Source organism: Hyaena hyaena, unplaced genomic scaffold (assembly GCF_003009895.1).
Source record: "Hyaena hyaena isolate Hyena2069 unplaced genomic scaffold, ASM300989v1 scaffold_73, whole genome shotgun sequence".
NCBI classification, from domain to species: domain Eukaryota; kingdom Metazoa; phylum Chordata; class Mammalia; order Carnivora; family Hyaenidae; genus Hyaena; species Hyaena hyaena.
In genome coordinates, this window is record NW_024080705.1 from 1,467,851 (window position 1) to 1,487,151 (window position 19,301).

General features: G+C 44.8%; 1 protein-coding gene across 2 annotated transcripts in view; it reads right to left on the bottom strand.

The window, feature by feature from the left end:
• Nucleotides 1-379: 379 nt before the first annotated feature.
• HKDC1 (hexokinase domain containing 1) overlaps nucleotides 380-19,301 on the bottom strand; it is a 47,487-nt gene continuing 28,565 nt past the window's right edge. For both annotated transcript variants that reach the window (XM_039233272.1, XM_039233271.1), the window contains 9 exons: nucleotides 18,453-18,757; nucleotides 16,725-16,870; nucleotides 16,497-16,616; nucleotides 14,388-14,483; nucleotides 14,111-14,210; nucleotides 12,021-12,204; nucleotides 9,871-10,026; nucleotides 5,998-6,231; nucleotides 380-1,435 (listed from right to left, as the gene is read on the bottom strand). In XM_039233272.1, coding sequence (XP_039089203.1) covers nucleotides 1,288-1,435; nucleotides 5,998-6,231; nucleotides 9,871-10,026; nucleotides 12,021-12,204; nucleotides 14,111-14,210; nucleotides 14,388-14,483; nucleotides 16,497-16,616; nucleotides 16,725-16,870; nucleotides 18,453-18,757 — 1,489 coding nt within the window. In that variant the 3' untranslated portion in view covers nucleotides 380-1,287. The remainder of the gene's footprint in view (nucleotides 1,436-5,997; nucleotides 6,232-9,870; nucleotides 10,027-12,020; nucleotides 12,205-14,110; nucleotides 14,211-14,387; nucleotides 14,484-16,496; nucleotides 16,617-16,724; nucleotides 16,871-18,452; nucleotides 18,758-19,301) is intronic.

The following is a 19,301-nucleotide window of genomic DNA, read 5'->3' on the forward strand; positions in this document are numbered from 1 at the left end:
AGGCCTGATGAGAAACACAGGTAACTCTGTGACAAGGTAGAATGTCACAGGTGGCCCAGATTCATAGGGAGGGGAGAGGTAGGGAGAAAAAAAGAGAGGACATCCACTGGGGCAGTGGTCAGGGACAGGCCATCTCCACTTAGTTCTGGAATGTAGAATGCAGACTGGTGGGGCATGTGGGAGGGGCAGCTTCCAGCCAGGTAGAAGTCAGAGTGAAGTCAAAAGCCCTCCAGTCAACTTGAGCTGTTCAAACGCAAGAGCTTTAGGATCATGTGATAAATGCCCAGTCACTGGAAGTATTCATTCAAATGAGATTTGGATGATTTATTAAAGATATTGTAGAAGATATTCCATATATTTCCCCCTGTTGCTAAGAAGTTTGGGCTAGAGAGATGCTCTCAGCAACTTCTGACTCTGTGTGTGCCTTATTCCACCAGCAGAGCATGAAGTCAGCAAGCGAGCCTCCCGAATGAAATAGTAATACATCATGTAAAGGTTCTTGGGAAGTCAAACATTTTTTTATTCATTTACTTGATTTCATACACCTAGCAGTCCTTCAAACAGCTGTCAACAGCAACACAAACCACATGTAAAATGAAAACAGGTGCCCCAATGGCACCCTCCCCATCACACGCACATTTTGAGAAGCAAAATCCTATAGGCTCCGACATTACTCACTGAAAGCATGAAAAGATTCCTACGGGGCTGCCTGGTAGTCAGTGCTTCTTCATTCTGGAGCCAACACCCCAAAGTCTTTGTTCTCTTTTCACATTTGAAGTCAACATGACACGTTCAGGACAAGTGAGATTAAATCTCCAGTTTATTACATGAGACCCTCTCCTTCTCAAATGTGCATTCACAAGGGAGGACCCAATCTACTATAAGCAATGGCTGAAGCATCCCAGTAGGGGAACTCAGCCAGCAAGGCCACACGGGCAGATTGCGTATATGTTCAAGTCCAACAGCCACAGGACCGAAAGCCACAGAGAACTAGCAGCTTTGGCCTCAACTGAAAAATTTGCTAAATTGGGCCAGATTGCTTTGATTTTACAAGTTGGCCCATCTCTGGCCCAAATGTGCCAATGAGGGGTTTCATTTAATGCCCTTGAAAACAACATCGAGTAACAAAATGCTAAAAGTACCCGAGAACCCGTGGTTCTCTCCCAGCCATCCAGAAGCTGAAGACAGCTAGAAGCCTGCCTGTTGGTCCCTGACTGACTCGTCTGTCAGAGAAAAGGCTGGTCAGTATCCAAGCCAAGTATCCTTGGCCCAAGCCCAAGAGAGTCCCTATTTCTCCTTCTGTGCCTGCTGTAACCTCTTGGCCACAGCGGTGATCAGAGCGGCTCCCTTCCCACTCCCATCTTCTGACAGCATGAGCGTCACATCGCATCGAGGAGCTAACTCTTTCACGGTTTCCTGCAATATCCGAGAAAAGCTACGAAAGAGAGAGAGAAACGTCATCAGCACTTACATATGGGATCAATACAATTGTGAATGATTCTAATCACGTTTGTTCCTTCCAGCTTGCTTCTTAAGGCTCTAGAATGGCTCCATACACCTCTTCCTAAATAGCTCTTTTCATTTTACCTTTTATTGAGCAACTACTAATGCCAGAGGCCATTCTAGGTGTTTTGCATACAGAATATACATACAGTCAAAGTGTAATAACAGTTTAAAAGCAGTTATTAGTATCTTCACTACATTAAAAAAAAATTGATGCTCAAAAGTTAAGAAATGTTTCTAAGCTTGTACACCTAGTAAGTTATATTAGGACTTGAACCAGGCCTATCATGTTCTCAGTCTTACCTTTTCTTTTTTTTAGTTTCCCCAAATTTTTATTTTGAAAGATTTCAAACTTACTGACAAGCTGAAAGAATAGTTCACTGAACACCTGTACACCCTCTGCCTAGACACAGCAAAGTTATAATTTGACCCTATTTGCTTTCCATTCACCCAACCATCCTTCCCTCCCTCCATTAATTTTCCCCCGAGGCACACAGTTGACCTCTCTCAACTATCTTTTGATATATTAAATCCATTTGAGGGGACATCTTGAGAGTCAGTTACCAGAACAGGGGTCAAAGTATGTTTACCAGAGGCCTGGGCATCGAGGGTCCATGTCCTGCAGTCCTGTGTTACCATGAATGGTATAGATGGCATATCTGAGGGTCACCCTGCTAGGGCAGGATCTGAACCCGACTCCCTCACACAGCCGCTGGGTGACTCTGGCCACCTGCTGATGCTCCCTGGGGCTCTACTGGTTATGTGGTAGGAGAAACTTTGAGTCTTATTGGAAGCACAGCAGGGTGGTTAGCCCCAAACTTTCCAGAAGAAAGGAGAAATGGCTTAGCAGTCATAGGTCAATCAAGTTTGTCTTTCTTTCTTTTTCTTTTCTTTTCTTTTCTTTTCTTTTCTTTTCTTTTCTTTTCTTTTCTTTTCTTTTCTTCCTTCCTTCCTTCCTTCCTTCCTTCCTTCCTTCCTTCCTTCCTTCCTTCCTTCCTCCCTTCCTTCCTTCCTTCCTTCCTTCCTCCCTCTCTCTCTCTCTCTCTCTCTCTCTTTCTTTCTTTCTTTTCAGGTTCTTTAAGCATACAATTCAGTGTTTTTAGTGTATTCACTAAGTTGTACAACCATCGCCACTATCTAATCCCAGAACAGTTTCATCATCCTAAAGAGAAACTCCATGCCCATTAATAGTCACTCCCCATTCACACCAACCCCCAGTGCCCCCCCACCACCACTCCCTGCAACTACTAATCTACTTTCTAGCTCTACAGATTTGCCAATTCTGGACATTTCATAAAATGGAATCATATAGTAAGTGGCCTTTTGTGTCTGGCTTCTTTCAGTTAACATGATATTTTTCAAGGTTGACCCAAGTTATAGCATGTGTCAGTACTTCACTTCATTTTCTGAGCACTAGCCCATTGTATAGATATGCTACATTTTGTTTCTCCATTCATTGATTGATGGACATTTGGACTGTTTCCTCCATTGGTTATCGTGAATAGCTCTGCTATGAACATCATCAACAAGTTTTTGTCTGAACATGTCTTTAATTCTCTTGGATACACCTAGGAATGGAAATGCTGGGTCATATGGTAACTCTATGTCTATCTTTTTCAGGAACTGCCAAATTGTTTCCCACCAGCAATGTAGGAGGTCTCAAATTTTGCCACATCCTCATCAACACTTGTTAGGTCAGTCTTTTTTATTTTAGCCATCCTAATGAGTGTAAAATGGTACCTTGTGGTTTGGGTTTGCATTTCTCCAGTGACTAATGATCTAAAGCATCTTTTCACATGCTGCTTTGCCTATTTTTAGATCTTTGGAGAGATGTCTATTGAAGTCCTTTGCCCATTTGTTGATTAGATCTTTTTAATTGTTGAGTTGTAAGTGTTCTTTATATTTTCTAGACAGAAATCCCACCTCAGATATATAATTTGCTAATATTTTCTACCATCCTTCAGGTAGCTTTTCACTCTGTTGTATTCTTTGATGCACAGAAATTTTTAATTTTGATAAAGTCCAATTTATCTGTTTTTTCTTTTGTTGCTTATGCTTTTGATGTCATATTTAAGAAATCATTGCTTAATCCAAGGTCAATAAATAAAAATTTAAAAACAAATCCAAAGATTTATACCTATGTTTTCTTTTAAGAGTTTAATAGTTTTAGCTCTTAAATTCAGGTCTTTAATCCATTTTAAGTTAATTTATGTACATGGAATGAGGTAGGAATCCAACCTCATTTTTTTGCAGGTGGATATCCAGTTCACCATTTGTTGGAAAGAATATTCTTTTCCCATTAAAAGGTCTTCACAATCTTGTTTAAAATCCCTTGACCATAAATGTAGGGGTTTATTTCTGAACTCTCAATTCTATTCCAATGATCTAAATGTTTACCCTTATGTCAGTACCACACCATTTTGATATGTAGCTTTATATAAGTTTCGAAATAGAGAATTGTGAGTTCTCCAACTTTGTTCTTTTTTGAGACTATTTTTAACTAGTCTAAGTTCCTTGCATTTCCATATGAGTTTTAGGATCAACTTGATGATTTCTTCAAAGAAGTCTCCTGGGATTTTGATTGTGATTGTATTGAATCTCAAGATCAATTTGTGAAGCATTGCTACCTTAACAATATTAAGTCTATTAACATGGGATGTCTTTCTATTTAGGTCTTCTTTAATTTATCTCAAAAATGTTTTCTATTTTTCAATGTACAAATCTTGTATTTCTCTTTGTGAAATGTATTGCCAATTATTTTATTCTTTTTGATTCTGCTGTAAATGGAATTGTTTTCTTAATTTCATTTTCAGATTATCCATTGCTGATGCATAGAAATGCAATTGATTTTTGTGTAATGATCTTGCATCCTTGAAATCTTACTGAAGTTGTTTAACAGTTCCAATAGTTTCTTGTGGATTCTTAAGCGTTTTCTATATACAAAATCATGTTGTCTACAAAGATAGTTTCACTTTTGCATTTCCGATATGGATACTTTTTATTTCCTTTTTCTTGATTAGTTGCCCTGATTAGACTTGCCCTTGATTTTCCCCTTGAAGTCACATATTTTGGGTCTGGTCCAACAAGCCTCTCCCTTGAATCAAGTCTGGACTGAGAGACAAAAACCATACAACCACCTGGAGGCAGTGCCAGAGCAGGACAAGGTTGAATAGCAGTGACAAGTGTAGACACCCTTCTCTTGTTTCTGATTATAAGGGAAAAGCATCCAGCCTTTCACCAGTAACTATGATGTCAGTTGTGGGTTTTTCACAGATGCTTCATTGGGTTGAGTCCCTTATCCCCAGTTTGTTGAGCATTTTTATCGTGAAAGGTATGTATATTATCAAATGCTTTCTCTGCACCTATTGAAATGATCATGTGAATTTTGCCTCTGGGTCAAGTCTTGGTTCAAGGGAGAAGAAGCTCACAGGAACCACATCAAAAATCAATGATGGCAAGGAGGGAAACAAGAAAAGATACCAGGCAGTTATTTTGAATTTGTCAACACTATAAGAAGGGCTAAGGATCAAAGATTATAATCACAGTATGTTTGTGTATATATTTAAGTATGATCAGAAACTTTTCTTAGCTTGTTAATACTTTTCCTCCTCACCAAAACAAAATGTTAAACATTAAACAAAAATAATAGCTTTTTGTGATGTGCCATGTACTCTACAGATAGTTTAACCTAATCCTTAGGGCACCTACGTGGCTCAGTCAATAAGTGTCTGACTTCGGCTCACATCATGACCTCGTGGTTTGTGGGTTCGAGCCCTGATACTACACGTGATCTTAGCCAAAGGGCTGAAAAGCGATATGTGGGTTCGAGCCCTGAGTCGGACTCTGCGCTAACAGCTCGGAGCCTGGAGCCTGCTTTGGAGTCTGTGTCTCCCTCTCTCTCTCTGACCCTCCCCAACTTGTGCTCTCTCTTTCTCTCCCTCAAAAATAAATATTTTTAAAAATTTAATGTAATTCTCACAACTTACGAGGGAGGTAAGATTTTTGTCGTCATTTTATAGATTAAGAACTGAGGCTCAAAGAGGGCAAGAAACTGACCCCCGGCCTCCCAGCTTCTAAGTGGCAGAGCCTGGATTCAAACCCACATTTCCTGATGGGGCTCTTAATCCTTCTGTCCACTGCCTCTGAGCTAAGAAAGTTATAACCAGTTCATACTTGGCAAATGCTCTATACTGTACAAAATATTCAGTTCTCATTAGCTTCCTGTGAGGTCAGGTGAGAGTATGTTAGTAATAATCACTTGTATTTGTGGAGCACTGTGTCCGGTACCTGTAGGCACTCAATCCTCATGCGGCCCTAGGAGGTAGAGATTATTGCTACCTGCCTTTTACAGGATCAGGGGGTTAAGTGAGGAGAGTGAGGGCCATCCTACCACTAGGACACAGGGCCACGAGGGCTCACACTTTGTCTGCTAGATCCATGGGGTCCACGTTCGGCCTCAGCGCCCTCCCACCCCCACCTCTCTGCAGCACTCACTGCGGGTGCAGCTTGTACAGGGTGCCATCCACACCCACGGTGACCTTCAGGTACTCAAGCCCCTGATCTTCCCTCCTCTTCTCCACGACGGCTGCCAGGCCAGCGCCACAGAGCTGGGCTGCCCGCCGGGACACAGCCCCGCACACCTCCTTCACCACGATGCTGTCCTCACACGTGCTGTCCAGGCCAAGCTGCTGCAGGATCCTCCGGACCTGGAGGAGGGCCAGCCGATCGCTGCAGACAAGCAGAGCGGGATGTCAGAACCTGCTTGGGGGGCCCTGGGACCTGCTCCACGTGGCTCACAGCCCCCATCCCTAGATGCCCTGGGCTGAGGGAGGAGAAAATGATCCAAGAAATGGCTAAGTTAGAGCAGAATGCCCCAGAAGCTGAGACTCAAGAAAGTCTGCCACCCCCGGGAAGTCCCATCATCTTTACAAAATAAAGTGTGAGCACCTCCTGCGTTAGGCATGTTCAAATCTATTATCTCACTGAAGCTATTATTAGATTTAGCAGCCAATACATCAGGGGTGCATTTTCAGAAGAGGAATCTGAGGTTCATAGTGCCAGGGACTTGCCCATAGACAGTAGAGAGCAGGGATTCAAGCACACAGTTTCTCACACCACGTCTAACCTCTCCCACTGAGCACGCTGTCTCCCGCTGCTCTGGGTTTACTTAACAAGAGGCTGACATTCCTTCTATTTAATTTTTTCTGATTTCCTGTTTTCTCTTCCCAAGGAGACTATATGCCGTTTGAGGGTAAGACTGTGTTCTCAGTAGTAGCCAGGGCTGTGTACATTCAGTGGGCAAGTGAACACATTAGTATACAATGCGCTACTGGCACCTTTGTGAGCAGGATTCTGCACATGGGACCACATGCAAAGCACCCATCGTGGGGACAGGCTGGCCTGGAGTCTAGACCCTGATTCTCTCATGGTGAACTCACAGAGCTCTGACTCCCAAGCTAAACCATATGAAATTACATCCTTGACTGTCTCAGGGAACACTCAGGAAGGAGAATGTTAGGAAGAGAGAACCAAGAAGGAATCTAGAAGGCTGTATGGTGGGTTCAGCAGGTAAATGTGGCACAGCCAGACCAGAGAACCCTTTAGACCTTAAAGATGAGTGTACATGAGACTATTTAATGCTATAGCAAGTGCTGATGACATGTTAAGTGAAAAAATAGATTATTCAATACTATGTGCCATATGATCTTGGTTTTTGCTTATGAATGTGAGTCCTTGCATAGAAAAAAAAAGCAGAAGGAAATCTATTCAGATGCTGGTAGGATTACCAGTTGGTTCTTGTTTTCTTGCTTTTACTTTTGAATGAGCAATATGTGTATAGGAAGAAAAAAAGGGGATTATTTATTTTTTTAGTATGTAAAAAAAAAAAACCCTGAAATTCTTTCCACAATCCTAGCCTTCACAGTTTACCTTGTTCTTTCTGTTTTGTTTTGTTGGGTTTATTTATTTTGAGAGAGATAGAAATAGTGCAAGTAGGGGAGGGGCAGAGAGACAGGAGATTCCCAAGCAGGCTCTGCACTGTCAGCACAGAGCCCCGATGCAGGGCTCAAACCCCGAAGCTGTGAGATCATGACCTCAGCCAAAACCAAGAGTCAGGACGCTTAACCGCTTAACCGACTGAGCCATTCAGGCGCTGCCCCTCCCCCCCCCACCTTCTTCTTTCATCTATATTCCCCTACTTGACCCTGAGAACAATCCTTGGGGTTAAGTAGTAAAAGTATTCCTTTTATAAGGAAAGGAGTTGTCCAGAAAGGTGAAACAACTGCCTCAGGTCACACAACACAGGCAATCTTAAACTCAGACTCTGAGACTATAAGCCTAGGACACTCCCCACAACCCAAGAATCCCTGTTGTACCCATTGGACAATGTGCTTTGAATGGGCCACAGACAGCATAGCACCTACCATTCCCAGCTGGCACCAGATTGGATGTGATTTTTTTTTTTTATATATCATGAAGTTTAAAAATAAATAAAATACTTAGAAATAGGAAATCAAAGCATCCAAAGCAGACACCTTTTATGTGGCAGAAGCAAATATTTCTGGAGGCACATAGGTCCTGCTATCTTACTCCTGTCCAAGAATATCTTCCTTTGTATTCAGGACACACACACACACACACACACACACACACACACACACACACGGCAAAGATAGGCAATCTGCTTATCTCTTGCACATGAGGAAGAAACCATTTTCTCCCACAGCAAAAGAGGATCCCTCTGGTCATCAACGGTGATGACTGTTAACTTGCACTTCTGAATCTAATGGGTTGAAGAGCAGACAAAAAAGGGATGCTGGATGTCTGCTTATCAACACTTCCGAAACATAAAATTACTGCTGCTGCTGCTGCTTCCACCACTATCTTCTTAGACAAGAATGACCCTGCAACAGTCCATCTGATTCCTCTAAGCACACTGCTTTCACTTCTAAAGAGTTTTCTGTTTGTCCCAAAGTGATTTTTGGCTTGCTGGCATCTGGCCATGGACCAGGGAAATTACATGAATGAGTGCAAATTGACAGAAATTCCAAATACGAAGCCTCCAATAAGAACAGTGCTGGTGGGGGCTGGGGGGTGGAGAAGCAGTGAAATTGATACATTTGTACGTAACTGATGGTGGTGGAAAGCGGAACTGCTTTTTTAAAAGTGTGTCCACAGGGCAATGCTTCTGTTAACCAAATGCTTCTACTCCTAAGGAAATCATTTGTGAGATGCAAATGATTACACACAAAGAATAATTATGGTGTTACTCAGAATTGCAGAAATCCATAAATTATAAGCTAGACATGTTATACTAAAGGGAAAGTTTAGTAAATTATAGTATAGCAATATAATGTAGCATTATGCAGCCATTTAAAATAATTACACCAAAGACTCAAGATGGGGAAGTCTCTAGAAGTATTGCAGCTAATAAATGCAGAAGTATTAGCATTAAGTTACCATCATTTTACAATCTCAAGTGAAATCACAGATCTTGGCGATAAGCATCAGTGACTCCGTATTATAAAAGATAGATAGTGGTGCCTAGGTGGCTCAGTCAGTTAAGCATCCGACTCTTGATTTTGGCTCAGGTCATGTATGACCTCACATCCTGCACTGGGCTTGGCACTGTCTGCATGGAGCCTGCTTGCGATTCTCTCTCTCTTCCTCTCCCTCTACCCCTCCTCTCCTGTTCCTGCTCTCTCTCTCTCTCTCAAAATAAATACATAAACTTTAAAAAAAAGTAAACAAAATACAGATAGACAATTCAATGCCACTTGTGAAATATTCTTGTCCAAAATTCAACACTGAATCTAAACATGCATCTAGGTCTAACTATGAAATTTCAGGAAATACAAGAGAGGAAAACCCTAATTGCTGTAACTAGCAAAATTTAGCACACAGGAAACTTCTAGCATAAAAAAATAGTTTCTTCACCCAATATATTCCAAGGGGAAACAAGAGAGGTTTATACATTAAAAGACATTTTTAAAAATGTATATCAACCAAATGACCTGTCTGTACCTGGTTGGATATTGATGCAAACAAATGAACTGTGATTGTTTTAAAGAGTGTTCTTTCATATTATGGACACAGCATCTTTTCAGGAACAAGAGAGGATCATTTTTCAGCCTAAGCTAAGCCCTGTCGAACAGTTTAGGAGCCTCAGGGCCCAGGCACACAGCTGGCCCTTCAGTTGTCTGCTGTGGTCCTGATGCAGCTGGAGCTGCTCTAAGAGGAAACCCCTTGCTCAGCCAGGCCCTTACTGTTTTTATTTTTAAATCTCAAGTCTGCTGGACCCCAGCACGACACCAGCACATCCCAATCAGTGCCTCTCACACCAAGCAGGTGAACCTGGTCACAGATCACCTTTCAATCTGGGACAGAAACTTGGTTTCAAAGATGCCCCTGGTCCGGAGACGCTCTGAAATCTGCCCACGGAAAAGGAGCCCCTGCTTGGTGAGGTCAATCAGGATCTGCCGCACAATCTCCCCCAGGTACATCCCGCTGGTCATTTTCTCGTATCTGTTTGGAGAACAGGGATAAGATCGGTAAGGGCAGGAAAGTCAGCACCGGTGAGCGGTTCACGAAAGGACCATGGGTCTGGGTATGGAAGGTATGTCACAGGCATCCAACAACTGCCTGGTTTGGAGTGCTTCGGAGTGGGTAGTAGGTGCAGAGAAATGCAATGTAGAAGTCTGCATGATGTGGGAAAGCCAGTCTTTGGAGCCGTGTTAACCAGGAAGAAGACAGCTCCCAGCTCTGCCACATATTAACCGCATGACCTGAGCGAGCACCGTAAGCCATCATCTATAAAACAGGGAGCAAACCCCTGGTCCCACTAGAGTGTCGGGAGGCCAGCATCTGGGACACAGCAGGCACTGAGCAAAAAGTGAGTCCCTTGCCAGGACCCGAAGCCCATTCCCCTTGGCTTTGTATTATAAACCTGGTCTACTAGTTTCCCCTTGGCTTTGTATTGGAAGAAATCTGTTCCACTAGAGATTCTGCTCCATGAAATAATAAACTGCACACACCAGGAGTTCTTTAAAAATGTTGGCTCTCCCCCTGTTTTCTACCAGGCTGTGAGCTCCATGAGGGAAGGAACAAGAGGAAAAGGGGCTTTGTGACCAACAGGCACGGACCAGGCACTCTGCACAGGCACTTGTGACAGTATTAACAGCAGTGACATGGAGCTAGACAGCCACTTCCTGCAGGCAGGTGGAAAGCTGAGTGTGCCTGAGACTTACGTGCTGGACTTGTACTCACTAAACTGCTCAGGACCTCGTCAGTCTAAGGAACCAACACTTAGATAAATAATGGTGACAGCAAGGCAAATCCAAATGTGTTGCTTCCTTAAACTCTCACTCTAAAAATGTGAGCCTCCGGGGGATTCAGACACAAAACTAAGTCAGAAGGAACTTGTCCCTTCAGAAGAGCCATGATACTCAAATGCCCCAACCTGGGATTCAGAGACAAGATTCCTTCTTTTTGGAGCAACCCCTGGTCAGCTGGGCTGACCATAACCCACCCTCCTCCCAGCTACAGAAACTAGCGCCAAAGGAAGACCAGGACCATTAGGGCCGGCCTTGGCCTTGCCCAAGCATCTTCCTGTACAGTGTTCTCAGCTCCCTAGTTACCAAGGCATATGTGGCCCAGGTATCCCATTACATTTCCTATCTGTTCAACTTCTCCACTTGGATACCATTGTCATGATAAATCTATATTTTCATCTTATTGTGTATATTAAGATACTGAGTTTCATTGTGACAAACACCATATGGCCTGAGAGCAAAACATTTACAATCTGGTCCTTTAGGGAAAAAGTTTGCCAACACTTGCTGTCATGGATTAATTATCAGTTCCTAGCATGCTACCTCTATTCTACCCACCGCTTTCTCTCTCACTCAAGAAGCTCGATGAGAACACAAGTGAAAATGTACCGTATTTTTTCTTAGAGAATCATTCATTGCTTTCAGTATTTTTAGTATGACAAGTAACTGGAATATACCTCACAAGTGATTGTGACCCATGGTGGGACATGACATCATGACTGAGAACCAGTACTCCCATCCATCACCTGCTGTCCCACCCCCCGGACTGTAACGGTGGTCACCAGCCTGGTAGCCAGGTCTTGAGAGGCTGAGGATATTGACTTCTAAACTGGATTTACTAGAAGCCCACCCTGAGAGGGCTTAAGAAGTCAGATCTCCCTGCTCTGTGACACTTGGCCCACGGCAAATGGACTTTGTGAGCATCTCTGAATCACTTCCAAAGCCCCCACTAGACCTTATGGCACCTTATAGTAATTAGAAAAAGGCACCCCTTCTTTCTACTTGTTGGAAACTTGTCCTACAGTTTGCTTTTGTTCTAATAGGACACTTCACTGACCTCTGATGGAAAGTTGTAATAAAAATACAAAGCTATAGTGCCTATGATATGAACATAGTACCCCCACCCCCAGACCTGGCAATGTCATACACTGCACAACATGCATAAATACACACAGCCACACTCCTCACCTCTGTTTGCCAGGGTTCAAGGACCCCTCATCCACCTTCCTGTCATACTGCGTCCGGATGTCATCTATGCAGCCATTATCTCCAAACCCTCCCCACTCGGTGTTAATGCACATCTTCCCTTCATCTCCTTCCACCAGTTCGATGTTCTTCATCTCCTCCATGTAGCACATGTTGCTGCCTGTCCCTAGAAGGAATCATGAAGGGACTTTAGTCTTTAAAAGACATCACCAGGTCCCAAAGAAGCAGAGGAGCACAGTAGACAGGAATTTAGGCTTGGAGTCAGATATGACTGGGCATGAGTTCCAGCTTTACACTCATAACTAGGTGACTGTAGACAAGTATCTCATCTTTTAGAGGTCCAGTTTCTTCATCTGTACAAAGGACACTTGCCTTACAGATTTGTTATAAAGGAAAACATGAGATGAAGTTCACAAGCTTCCTCCACACAGTAAGCATTCAGCAAGGGGTACCCGAGATAACACCATCTTCCTCCTCCTCTTCATCACATCACATCACATCATCATCCTCTTCCTCATAATTACTGTTAAGCTATAGGTACACAAAGTGAGCTCTCAAGTAGTCACAGTTACCAGCCAGAGCTACAAGGGACCATGAGGAATAATCTAGTCTTAGATAAGTAAACGTTGGCATCCATAGGCCACCTTCTTTCTCCTTTGCCCATGACATGGTCTCTGAACTATTCTTAGAACGACAGCCCAGAGGGGCGCCTGGGTGGCTTAGTCGGTTAAGCGTTCGACTTTCGCTTGGGTCATGATCTCGGGGTTCGTGGGTTCGAGCCCCGCGTCGGGCTCTGTGCTGACTGCCAGCTCAGAGCCTGGAGCCTGTTTCAGAGTCTGTCACTCCCTCTCTCTCTGACCCTCCCCTGCTCACGCTCTCTCTCTCTCTCTCCTAGAAATAAATAAAACATTAAAAAAAAAATTAAAAAAAAAAAAAAAGAACGACAGCCCAGGCAACAACTATATTCAATCAAACAAGTCTCACCCCTTTGTCCTCCTAATTCTAGCCTGACCCCTCCCACAGAGGAGGAAACTCAAGTCCAGACAGAAGAAGTAACCTGCCTGCAGTCACAAAATGGTAAGAGTTTCTGGGAGATGAAACAAACCTCTTAGCCGGCATTGAAGACATCTCACTACATCCCCATCTCCTTGTTCCAGCCACTGCCCACATTCAGGGAGTCCAGACAACCTACTGGAACAACTGTCCCAGATTCTGTCTTTACTAACCTGTGCCTGTCACTTGATGCCTCTCATCTCCATCTTCATCTGTTTAAATCCCATCCCCTCACCAATTCGAGTCATCCCCCTGAAATCCACCCCTCCCCCCTTCATCACTGCTGGACATCTCCCAAAGGCCCCTAAAATACCTATATTACATGTCAGGCCACTCCCTTCTCTTCTCCTACACCTCTCTTCTTTCCAACTCTTCTCCACCCTGTGCACCCTGACAGCTGGAAGAGGTTGTCAGATAACAGACAAGGTATATATTGCAGTCGCATGAAAATCTAGCTCTTTCAGCCCTAGGCCCACATGATCCAACTGTGGTCTCTTTCCACCCAGGATAATTTGCCCCAAGGCGCTGTTTTGAAAATCCCTTCTTTCTATGTCATTCTCCTTCCTCAACACAAGGACAACGTTGGCTTAGGACCCTTAAGGAGAAAGATATTAAGCAAAGATTTAGAAAGTAGAAGACCTGGAATCCTAATCTTAACTTCATCTCTGCCTTGGTCAAAGCTGGCTTTAGAGCCACTGTGTAATGGAAAAATGGTCTCCCCCATGCACTTTACTATGTTAAAAGGAAACCACCACAGGGTCCCAGGTGGCTCAGTCAGTTAAGCATCATAAGTCAGCTCAGGTCATGATCTCACAGAGATCTCACAGAGCCCTCATTGGGCTCTGCTCTGACAACTCAGAGCCTGGAGCCCACTTCAGATTGTCTGCCTGCTTCTCTCCCTGCCCCTCCTTTGCTTGTGCTCTTTCTCTCAAAAATAAATAAACATTAAAATAAATAAAAGGAAACCACCAAAAGATGAGATGATGAGAGCAGGCTAATGGACATGCCTGACCACTTACCTGCAATCAGGCCAATCTCACAGTTAGGATCTTCATATCCACAGGTCATCATGGTCCCCACTGTGTCATTCACAACCGCAACTATGTCCAGGTCAAACTCCTGCAAAGGAAGCAGCCATATTGTAAGTAGGATGTACAAGCCAACCAGGCTAAGGAGGGCCACATTAGCGCAATGGAGGGCAGAGGCCAGAGTCATAGGACTGGGCACGGGATGGCAGAGTAAGGGGGCCTGGGAGAAGGGGAAAGGGGAGGCATGAGCCTTAACACCGTAATGTACATTTCTTCTCTTGATGGCTTCCCTGAGCATGTCCACTACGTCTTCCCCTTCACAGTCAGTGGCCTTGAAGCCTTTGGTCCACTCAATGAGTATTCCCTGGAAGAAAGAAGAAGTTCATTTGAGCAAAGCAGTTTGCTGGGACCACCACACAATCTCAACATCCAATAGATACAAAGTGCTATGGTCGGCTGCTGGTCCAACCCATGTGCTTTTGACTGCTGCACCTTGCACTGGGCTTAGAGGTGATGCCCAGGCCAGGTTCACTGCCAAGTGGGATAACTGCAGCAGTTCGTATTTATCAAGGGTCAGCTCCTGTTCCCTGGCCATGACTGCACAGAACACAGGCCTGGATCATAGGGATTCTATTTCTAATTCAGCCAAGGACCAATTAAGATGGGATTAAAGATAAATGCTATCAAGTGTCCATCAAAGCATAGTTCCACAGTGAAAAACTAGAAGCATCCCCTTGTTCCAACAATATAGATCTATTATCTTGTGCATCAATATAGGAAATGTTAAACAGTCATAAAAAATCATGCTGTAAGAGAACATTGAATGTTAGAGAAAAATGTTCACCATACACTGTAAAGTAGACACACATTAAGCAGATAAGGATGCTGAATTATACTATTATTCTTTTAAAATACACACACACACACACACACACACACACGCACGCATGCACTCATATGTAGAAAAAGATCTGGAGCAATGCCTATACCAGGAGTAGACAGTGATCCTCTCTGGGTGAAAGATTATGGGTGCCTTTTAGTTTTTCCTCTTGTTTGTCCATATTTTCTACTTTTCCTAAAGTTAGCATGTATAATTTTTATAATACATACAAAAAAGAATTTTTCAATTTTAAAAGAAAGCCACAGGTTACACTGTTAGCCAGAGGCAGGAGCTTAGTCTAGCCTCAGACTCCACAGGCCTAGAGCAGGGAGTTAGGCAACAGCGTCTAGACCTGGAGAGCTCCCGGGGACAGGAGGGGACTAGCAACTCTGATGCCAGAGCCCCCACCCCCGGGCTAGCGGGCCACCTCACCCTGAGGCTCTCAGCCCTGGTCTCGCGAGATCCTGACTTGAGCCGACATCGGATGTTCAAACGACACAGTCACCCAGGCACCCCTGGAGAATGGTGTTTTATCCAAGAATTCTGAGAAAGACTTTGTGAGACATGTTTCTAAATTATTATGAATGATTTATTACAATTATTATCCATGATGTTCTTCATCATCAACTAAGTAAGTGTTCATATGATAAATTCTTTCTCTGATTCTAGTATCAGGAAAGAAATACACTTCTGATGCACCGGCAAACTTTCATTCACCGGAGAACACCCTGCAGCCTACCGTGTCTCCCTGTTTACACTGGCCGCCCAGAAGGACACAGGCATGATTACTACCTAAAAGCTATAACTGACTTTAACTGGTCATTACCTCTTTCGATCTCCCCATAATATGATTTAACCTTCCATTTAACAGTTCTCTTACACATGTGTCCCTTTACTGTACACTGCCCTACATCTTTTGTGAACTTCAATCCAAAATATAACAGTGGGGGCACCTGGCTGGCTCAGTTGGAAGAGCTTGCCACTCTTGATCTCGGGGTCATGAGTTCGAGCCCCACATTCAGAGTAGAGATTACTTAAAACAATGAAAAATCTTTGGGTGGCTGGGTGCCTCAGTCAGTTGAGCGTCTAACTTCAGCTCAGGTCATGATCTCGCAGTTTGTGGGTTCGAGCCCCACACTGCGCTTGTTGCTGTCAGCACAGAGCCTGCCTTTGAATCTGCTGTCCCCTCCTTTCTCTGTCCTGACCCCACTCCCACTCGAGCTTTCTTTCTCAAAAATAAACATTTTTTTAAAATCTTTAAACACTTTTTAAAAATTAAAGATCTTTAAAACAAAAAAATACCAATGAAAATGGGACTTAATGAATAGAAAACATTAATAGAAAACATAATCAAATTATTGATTATGTTTCCCTAGATGCCCTGAACCTGAGACCCTTAAATAAGGAAATAAAGGGTGACTCAGAGGTACCCTGAGGTTCCCCTGGTGGAGGAAGGAAGCCCACCGGGCTGTCTGTAAGTCTGCTGGGCTGTCTTACCTTGTCAATACTCGTCTGCCTGCAAGGAAATGAGAATGTGAAGCCCAAGGGCAGCTGTGCTCCCTTGAGGCCCATGTAGTCCAGGAAGTCAGCGATGCATTGCACAATGTGGTCAAACAGCTGCAGGGAAAGAGTGGCAGTCAGGCCGGGCCAGCAGGGACACGGGGTTGCAGGCTGGGCCTGTGGGCACAGAACCCCCCCCCCGCACCCCCCCCCCCCAGCACTTACCTCCTCTCCGGTGCCCTGCATGATCTCCAAGGGGATGGCAAAGATCTTGTTGTACATTCGCACTGACTTCCGTCCACTTCTGATCTTTACCAGGAGGACCCGGAAGTTGGTTCCCCCCAGATCCAGGGCAAGGAACTTGCCTTTCTCTGTGGTGGAGAAAGTTGGAGCTGCCTTCCACCAGCGTCCACAGAACAAGGCCTCACGTGGAGGCATTGAGAGGAAGAGGAGATCCCCAAATACAGCAGCCTCAGAGCCTTCTCCCTTGGGGCTCTGGAGCCGGAGGAGTGTGGCCGCCACCAAGCACAGCGTCAGAGCACTGGGAAGGCACTTTGAGCCTGACTGAGGCCGCCTACTTTTCTTGGTATCTGTTAAAGGCCACACATGCTACTTATGCTCAAGGAGCCTCTGAGGGTGAACCCAGGCCAGGCTACACTGACTGCAGTGAACTCTGGAGGGTGTTCCCATCCTGTCTCTGTGGCCTAGAGGGAGTGTTCATGGAATGATTCTTCCTGCCCCCTGCTCTTCTCATGCCTGGATCCCCACACCTGCATGTGAGTAATAAGAAGCCATGTCAAGTCCGAGCCCCGTTAACCTTCCAGGCCAATAGCATCTCTCGTTTCTCCCGACATCGAAGAGCACCAGGGTCTGTCCTGTGTGACCTTTCACCTTACTCTCTGTGTCTTCTCACACCATTCAGGCCACACTGGTCATTCTACTGTTTCCTGAATTTGCCAGAGACATTACTCCCAGCCAGCTCTCCGACCCCTTATCCTGCTCTATTTTTCTTCATAGCATCTGCTGCTACGTGGCCTTTGTTTACCATTTATTAAATGCTTCATGGTGTTTATTTATTGTCTGCAAGCCCAACGGAACGTAAGCTCCCCAGTGGTAAGGACTATGTTTTCCTCCCTGCCCTATGGCCATGGCCGGACCAGAGACGGACCTATCATAGGTGCTTAATGAAATTTTGAAAAATGAAGGCAGAAGTAAAGGGATGAAAGAATGAACACTTGAAGAGTGTCTTTTACTGTTCCTTGTTTTTCCCCCACATAGACTCAAAGGAAAGACCTTTTTTGCTGTGAGACCAAAGGTGCAGCCATGTGGCTTTGAGTATGTCATTTGACCTCTCTGAGTCTCAGTTTTGTCAGCAATAAAATGGGAATCATTTTTTCACTATATAACATACAAAGTGGTTGCGAAGGTGAAGTGAAATGAAAGATTCCAAAGCAAATCACAAGATATAAAGCATTTTACAAAGGTCATTGTTTCCAGGTAAGGCTACTGAGGTTGAAAGAGGTGAAGTAACTTGTCCAAAGAACTGATCCCACTGCTTACTGGCTCCTCTGGGCTGAGCACAGGGAAAGGGTCAGAAAGCAGGGAGAGCAGAGAGGAATATCCAAGCCCCAGGAGAAGAGAGGCAGAGAAGCAGGCAGAAGACAAGCCAGACCACTCCAAGTGTCCAGATGGCAGCTCCCAAGGACAACACCTGGGTCTTCTGTTCGCCAACAGGGGTACACTCCGTGTCCTCGACTACCCCGACACAGACCTGGGACCTATCCTATGTGCTCTTCCCCTGCAAATGCCTTGGATCAACCTAGGCAAATAGACCAGGAGTACCGACCTTCTACCCTGCCCCCCCCCCCATTACAGACACGACTCCAAGGTTTTTAAAACAAAACACCTCACTGGGTTTAAGGAGTTTCAGGGGGAACTCTGTGCACGGCCCACCTGTACCATCTGGCATCCCACAAACGTAGGTGGGCAGCATCTTGACCGTGGCCAGCAAGTGGGTGTCCTTTTTCAACCCGTACTCAAGCTCAGTTCGCATCTTGCTCTGCACACCCTTGAGTTGCTCTTGAGTCAGCCGGAACAAAGCCAGCACCTTGTCGATCTGCCTCCGTTGGGCCTGCACACGGGAGGCCACCGCTGTCACCATGGCAGCCCCCTTGGTGCTTCCGCTCTCCGACAAGAGGAAGCGGACATCACAGTTCGGGACCAGTCTCCTCACCACCTTGTGCAGGCGTTTAGGGTATCTGCAGGCAGGGGTGGTGGCAAAATATATAATAATCATAAAGGCCCAGGCCTGGCCAATGGGAAGAGACCCAGGTGTAGCAGTGGAATGGGGTCTTGGGGAGCCCTGCCGAGCTGGGTTCACCTCTTTAGTTGCTAGATGGTGGGAGGGCAGGGGGGTGACTAGGGGGAGGGACTAGGGCAGCAGCGAGGGTAGCAGAAGGAATACTTGGAGGCTCAAAGAGGTGGCTATTATTTTTAAGTTTATTTATTTATTGAGAGAGAGAGAAAACATACTAGAGGGGAAGAGGCAGAGGTTGGGGGGGTGGGGTGGAAAATGCAGAACCCAAAGCAGGCTCCAGGCTCTGAGCTGTCAGCACAGAGCCCAATGTGGGGCTCAAACCCACAAACCGCGAGATCATGACCTGAGCCGAAATCAGATGCTTAACTGACTGAGCAACCCATGCGCCCCAAGAAGTGGTTATTTTGTCACTAATATTTCAATACAACACTGTATTGACTGAACATCATCTCTGTCAGAAGGTGAAGGGTTGTTTCCCCAGCTCT